At 38.1% G+C, this 7983-nt stretch overlaps 1 protein-coding gene across 1 annotated transcript; it reads right to left on the reverse strand.

The window, feature by feature from the left end:
- Window positions 1-5269: 5269 nt before the first annotated feature.
- Window positions 5270-5812, reverse strand: LOC145004920 (uncharacterized). Its single transcript, XM_078963951.1, has one exon. The coding sequence runs from the start codon at window positions 5810-5812 to the stop codon at window positions 5270-5272; it is 543 nt and encodes a 180-aa protein (XP_078820077.1).
- Window positions 5813-7983: the final 2171 nt, after the last annotated feature.

Consider the following 7983-nt stretch of genomic DNA (forward strand, 5'->3'; position numbering starts at 1 on the left):
TCTCCATAGTATCGCAGAGGTTGATGCAAATACAAGAATACATACGATCCGCACCAATCGCCTTGAGCACACTCGTGATAAATCTAAGAGAGACCACAAAACCTACTAACTCGTGAAGTTCATTCATATGGACTTCCATTATGAATTATATATAAGGAATTCTTAAATCGAAGAATAATGCAGGAAAAATCTAATTCTATAACAACTGACTTGTCTTTACTAGTAGAAACTTACCATCTGATCATTTTTCTTTTTGCAAACTCGTGACAGAACGATGCCACCAAGGAAAAGACCCAGACCTTCGGGCAGCACAGCGCCACCACCTCCGACGCCACCTCCCCAGTTTGATCCCGAAATGTTCCAAGCTGCAGTAACAGCAGCCGTGGTAGCTGCAATGTCACAAATTGGCACAAATAGCACTGGTGGTGCTGGATCTGGAGCCACAAACCCTAACCACGGGGATAGTGCAGGACGTACAAGGGAATGCACTTACAAGGACTTCACAAATGGCAAACCCGATTCTTTCGATGGAAGTGGGGGTGTCCTCGCACTAATTCAATGGTTCGAGAGGACCGAAGCAATCTTTGAGATTTGTGCTTGCCCCGAAGCGAGCAAAGTCAAGTACGCGACATTCACCTTCATCGGAAGAGCTCTCACTTGGTGGAACGGCAAAGTTAAATCACTTACGCTTGCAGTGGCTAACTCGTTAAGTTGGGAGGACTTAAAGAAGATGATGCTGAAGGAATATTGCCCAAGAGGTGAAGTGCAAAAGCTGGAGCAAGAACTATGGAATCTCAGAATGGAAGGCTCCGACCTTACAACTTACACCAACCGATTTTGTGATCTAGCACTCCTTTGTCCCGCTATGGTCACCCCGGAAGACAAAAAGTTGGAGCGTTACCTCTGGGGATTGTCCCCCGAAATTCAAGATAGCGTGCTGGCCTCAAGACCAACTACCTTCGACAGCGCCAAGGAGTTAGCACAACAACTCATTGACCATCATGCCAACCATGACACTATGACAACCACCCTTACCCAAGCAAGAGGAGGGAACAACGAAAGAAAGTTTTGGGACAACAAGAAGGACCAATCAGCCCAAGGCCTCGCTAAGAAGCAACAGATCCTTGCTGTTCATGCTGCCCCAACCCTCACCACGCCAACTCCCACGAAACCATACGCTGGAACACTTCCAAAATGCAACAAGTGTAACTTCCATCACACTGGGGCTTGCCAAAAGATGCATTGCAAAAACTGCGACAGAGAGGGGCACACTGCTCGTTTCTGTAAGGCACCAGCACGACCCATCAACCAGGTACCTGGCTCTGGAGTAAGCCCAACCTGTTACGAGTGTGGAGAAACGGGACACTTTAAAAGGGAATGCCCAAGGACAAGAGATGCCGGTGGTGGTGGGAGGGTGCTTGCAATCACCGAGGGAGAAACCATTCCGGAACTGCCCGCAAATATCAGTACGTGTTTCTAACATCGACATTTAAATCCCAAATTTCTTTATATGCTAAATCTAGCATCGATTAAAGCATGCATAGTAGTAATCATGTGACATCGGGCGAGTTATTCCTCACCATAATCAAATTCTTGTACTACGAAAAGTTATCCCCATCTCCCCCCTAAATCCATGGATCCCCATTCGAAGTGCAAATTTCGGGACGAAATTCCCTTTAACGGGGGGATGATTTGACAACCGTCAAATTCTGGTCAATTCAAAGTCAAATAAAGTCAACAAGTCAAACCGGTTAGCTCAACTAACCCTTGTGTACTTGGACTTACGTTCAGTATTTACTAAACAACTCGCTATTCTGATAAGAAAACATAAATCGAAAAGTACGTACAACTAGATCTCTTTAACCTAAAAACTATAGTACGTGGCAAGCCAAACTGATAAAACAATGATGCATAGTCATCGGGAGTGTGTAAGATCCTTAAACAAGGCTTAACAGGGTTTACGAACCATGTATTGCGATGCCGGACACTCACAATTGTCACACATGGATCCTCTCTCAATCGTTTTCACTCTATCTCTCTCTCTATGTCAAATCTCTCCCAAATCTCTCCAAGTATGCGAAATCTCTCTCAAATATCTCTCTGTATGAGAAATCTCTCCAAGAATGTCAAATCACTCCCAAATCTCTCCAAGTATGTGAAACCTCTCTCAAATACCTCTTTGTATGAGAAATCTCTCCAAGAATGTCAAATCTCTCCCAAATCTCTCCCAAATCTCCCTCAAATAGTTCCCGTAACTTTTTAGAATCATTCGGGTCATACCGGCCCTTAACCGGGTCAAAAACGGCTTAAAAACGGGGTAAAAACGAGAAAAATAGACATTAGGAACCGAAACCTCTCGAGAAGAGAGAAGCTTCTTAGGACCCGAAGGTCCTCTTAGGGACTGAGAGCAAAGTGGAACCGAACCGAACCCTCCTGAGCAGAACCGAACCCTCCTGAGCCGAACCGAACCCGAAGGTACTGTTCACCACTAACCGAAACCGAACCCTGCTCAAGAGGAACCGAACCGAACCCTCCTGAGCCGAACCGAACCCGAAGGTACTGTTCACCACTAACCGAAACCGAACCCTGCTCAAGAGGAACCGAACCGAACCTCGCCCTGGAAGAACCGAAACCGAAGGTACTGTTCACCACTGTTCATTCGGCACCTTTCGGTCGGACGCGTCGCCTCTTATCTCCGGACCGAACCCCCTCTCTCGGCTTCGCCTCTCGCTTCCTCGCCCCTTTCGCTTCCCTCTGTTCGTTTCGTTTCCGGCTACAGCCCCCAGCAAGGACCGAACCTCGGCCTAGGGACAGAGAGGTCTCGCTGGGAATGCCTTTCTTCCCGGTTTTTGCGTAGTTTTGCATTTAAGGCCCGCTTTTAATTATTTTAACACGGGATTGTCACCCAAAATCATATTTTAACATAATAAACTCTAAATATTAATAATTTAAACATATTTTGATGAAAATCATTATTTAAATAATAAAGATCAAATGGGTGAATTATTAAAGGTGGAGTGTTGACTTTGCCTTAACTTATGACACAAGCAACCACCCCACACCCACTCTATGACCAGCTATACCTCCCCACCTTACCTATGTCACTTCAATGTTCCCTTACACTCAAATTTCACTCACTCCCACGTTTTTGAGCTGGAACAAACAACCACACTCCTCATTTTCTCTCATTTCTCTCATTCCACTAAGTAACAAACACCACTTTTCTCTCAAACTTTTCTACACAAATTTTCGAGATTCAAGGTTGATTTCAAGTGTTCTTCCACACTTAGTAAGTAAAAATTCATCCTCCCTATTATTATTTCACTTCATTCTACTCAAATCTTTGATTGATTACACAAACTCCATAACTATAATGTTAGATTCTCGAAAACCTTCAAGGCATCTCCAAGTGTTCTTGAATTAAACACTTCCATTCTTCAACAATCATCTACTGAAATCACTTAAGGTGAGTTCATACCCCTACATTTACATGTTTTCTCAAGTTTTCAGGGGGGGAATACAAGTTAAAACACCAAGAACATAACTAAAATTTTCTAACAGCCTTCATCAGAAAAGTTCAACTCCATTCACGGACTGTTTTGGACAACTTAAACATTTTATTTTTCAAAACTGTACAAGGTGCAACTAGATCGAGTTTTTAGCTTTAAAATGACTACTTGCACATCTCCATACGATTTTTCTACAATTTATGGTGATTTTTACAAAACTGCCTATCATTTCAAACAACAATCCGGACCAGTCTGTGATTTTGGACTTATTCACCCAAGTTGGAGGTCATTAAAAATCGTGATAACAATTATGAGTAAACTAGACACATTTTGCGAACTCTCAGAATTTACGGATCTAGTTTTCGACTTCGTATGATTTTTCTATGATTTTTCTAAAACAGTGCTGAAAGACTAAGAATTAATTAACAGCTTCTATCTATCAAAACACTTTGTAACATGTTGAGCAAAGTGTTAAAACTTTGATAACTTCATACATTACATGTATTTCTTGTTATGATATATTTATATAATAGGAAATTACTTGCTGAATTTATAAGAATCCTCCATCATAATCATTAGTACAAGACAAAACAAGTTAAACATAGCTATATTGTACTATACATTTGACTTCCATAGAATGGGATTCTTAAACACCACAAGGAAATATACTAAACTATAATAGGTATAGTTAGGGTACATGTACATTTAAAACATTTTAATAAACTATAATAGGTATAGTTGATGATCATTTACATAACGTACTTATACAAAAAGGGGTACAAATACAAAGTGCCGGGTTTATATACAAAAAGGGGTACAAATACAAAGTGTCGGGTCTCTATACAAAAAGGGGTACAAATACAAAGTGCTGGGTCTCTATACAAAAAGGGGTGCAAATACAAAGTGCCGGGTCTCTATACAAAAGGGGGTACAAATACAAAGTGTCGGGTCTCTATACAAAAAGGGGTACAAATACAAAGTGCCGGGTCTCTATAAAGAAAAGGGGTACCGATACAAAGTAGCAGGTTCACTTAAGTTAGTTATTATGATATTAAAACTATATTGCATCTAGAACTGTTTGACTTCAACTATAATCGCTGAGCGTACATGTTTGAGTCCTATAAGAATTTTGTCTTGATTGGCCTAGAATTAGTGATGCCTGCCTCATCTCCTGTTCCTTGTTTGGTTGTGGACCTAGGGCAGACCCACTATATTCAACGTTTTATCTAATTTAAACCTTATATAACTTATATACGCTGGACGATTATAGAGGAACTCTACGGGTCATTCTAGGGTTCATTAATGCATCATATAGGAATATTTCTATTCACACTTAACTAAGAAAATATTGGATTTTCTGGAAATCAAACTACATCGATTTTACAAGGAAAACGGTTTCTACTTCAAACAAAACTCTTATGAACTCACCAACTTAATTGTTGACACTCTTTAAAACTACTTGTATTCTCAGGAAATCAGTGAAACAGGAAAACTTCATCGCTTTGATGATGGGACGTTAAACCGTCAACAATTTATTTTTGTCATCATAATGTAATTGCTTTTGAAACATGTAAACATATACTTTGGTGTAACTTTTGCAATTATATTTATGGTGGTTGTATTTACTTTGAGCACTATTATACACGTTGTTGTGATACTGTACATGAAGTCCTCCACCCCCAGACGTTTCCGCCATCCTTGGTTTGGGGGTGTGACAGTTTAGGAATTGGGTTAGTAGAAGGAGGCTTCACTTTACCCTTTCATTTGCCCTTGCCTTTCTTGGCAGCTTTGCCTTTCCCCTTACCGGTATTATTACATATTTTCTTCTTGGAGATTTGACCTTCACGAATCATAAACACTTGACTGTTCCCAGATTTCTTGATGTTATCCTCATCATTTTTTAGCATGTTATAAAGCTCATTGATGCTCCTCTCCCTGTCATTCATTATGAAGCTCATCACAAATTGGTTGAATGATTTAGGCAATGAGGCTAGGATCACATAGGTCGCTATCTTATCCCCAAATGAGAATCCGAGGCGGGTAAGTTGCTCAACGTAAGCTTTCATTTTGAGTACATGTGCACTCACAAAAGATCCCTCGGCCATCTTGTAACCAATGAAAGCATTCAAGGTCTCAAACCTCTCTTGCTTAGCCTGAACTTGAAACACGACTCTCATTTGTTCAATCATTTCAAATGCTTCATGAAACTCAAAAGTTTTTTGTAGTTCATGAGTCATAGTTGCAAGCATGGTGCAAGCCACTTCGGTTGAATCATTAACATGTTTCGACCGAGCATCTTTCATTGCTTTGGCAACATGGGCCGGGAGCTCTTCCGAGATTGGTTCAATAAGATTGAGGACATTTCTTAGTTGTCTAAACGAATCAAGAAAGTTGGGTCCACTTAGTTTTTCTTCGTCAAGGATGGATCAGATGGTGAGTGATGAGGTGGTTACAGTTAGGGCAGTCATCTACAAAATAATAAGATTCATTTTAATATATATGATATAACTTCTTTTCAAAAATAATTACCCTTCAAATTAAATTTTGAAAAGATACGATCTACATCACCCGAAATAACTGAGGTAGTGACCCACAACACAAATGATTTTGTTGATCGGTAGGTTACGATAACCAATTACAACTCTTATGTAATTCTTAGATTTATGGGATCCAAAAACATTAATTTGTTTTTAATGGCATGTTCATCCCATCTATACCTCAAAACCCTTATGCTTAGGTGACCTTTATCACATAAGAAATTGATCAAATCATCAATTTAAAAAACATGTGAGTTATATTTCACAAATGGCCAAGTAACCTTTATCCGATAAGCAAATACAAAACACCTTGACTATTTTTGATAACCCAAGTCAATAAGGTGACCCTAAAATCCACAAGAATTTCACAAAAATCTCAAGTGATTTTTAAATGTATTGCATAGATTTGAAGTTTTGTAAATAAGGGTTTTTATCAATGTTTTATTATTCTAGCATTTTTAAAACATTTTGTATCATGACTATTTCATGCATAAGATATTCCATAGTACATTTAAAGCGTTCCAAAAATCATAAACTTGAATTTATTTTATATATAATTTTACCGGTTAAAATTTATATTTGATTTTAATTCGACGTTATACGGATTGGAACCGATTTCAAACTTTGTTGATAAAACAACCTTTTATTATTAAGTTATGTGTCACACCCTCAAACTAGAACGACGGAAACGTTCGGGGGCGGATGACTTCAAGTGGTAACGTAACAAATGAATACATAGTAAAGAAAGCAATACAACCATCATATATATAATTGAAAGTTTACATTGTTTAAAAGAATACATGTTCAAAACCAATTACAATATGATGCCAAAAATATGAATTTAAACTGGCGCCGCAGCGTTCCTTCTTCAAAAAGTTGTTTGGTAGCTGCAATTACTGAGTCCCTGTGACATACAAGTAGTTTTGAAAGAGTAGATCAACATTTAAGCTGGTGAGTTTCATAAGTATTTAAATGATAGTATTTGTATGAACTAAAATGAAATGGTTTGTTTTTGTTTATTAGTTTCTATAAAATCTCATATTTCTTACTGATATAAATGTAGCCTTAAATCAAAACCAATGCTTGTTAGAAAGTTAATGTTTTCCCATCTGTGAGTAGTTGATGTGTGTAAAACCAACTAGTTTTAATCCTACTAACTTAGACACAAAATAAACACACGAAAGGCAGTGTACCTATCGATTAGTAATATAATTCAAGCAAGTAGGGTATCGAACACAGGGAACGGTAAACAATTAAAATAAATGCTAATATTATCTAAATAAAACAAATAACAAAAGGGGGGGGGGGGTCTCTAGTTTTACAAGACTAGAAACTTAATTAGAATAACCAACACACAAATTAACTAACTAGCAACTAAAACAATTAATTACCAACTAAATTTAATAGTAAAGAGGACTTCTGTTTAGGTACGACTCATTTGTTCCCATGGATGATTTTAATGTATCAGATTAATTCTTCATTGGCTACCGATTAAGATAATTAGGTTCATGTTCGCTATTCCTAATTCTTAGAAAACAAATTAACTCAAGCAATGACCAGTTGTCTAAATTAATGAGTTTCCTAGATTATTGATTCGGGTTAAGTAAGACTTGTAGTGGTTAACTAAATTAGCCCTTCAATTAACCTCTTGTCGATGTTCATCCAACAAGCTTACACATTAACTTACCTATCTTCTAGTTAATTGTAGTTTCACGTTCGTTATTCCTAGACATACAACTATGTGGTCACAATAAATCATATGAAATTAATAACTAAGAGATGTTCATACAACTTAATTACTGATTTATTAATATAAGAATAGTTATTGTCAACACATAAGGTTCTTTAACAAGCTTAACAAAACGTAATTACCAATCAAAATTAATCCTACTCAAATAATCAATCCATGTTCACAAAATTATCTACCCTAACAGAAG

Source organism: Lactuca saligna, chromosome 7 (genome assembly GCF_052625555.1).
Source record: "Lactuca saligna cultivar CGN05327 chromosome 7, ASM5262555v1, whole genome shotgun sequence".
NCBI classification, from domain to species: Eukaryota; Viridiplantae; Streptophyta; class Magnoliopsida; order Asterales; family Asteraceae; genus Lactuca; species Lactuca saligna.

What these genes read in the sequence shown, in the direction of transcription:
- LOC145004920 (XM_078963951.1), bottom strand. Translation starts at nt 5,812, where the DNA reads ATGAAAGATGCTCGGTCGAAACATGTTAATGATTCAACCGAAGTGGCT.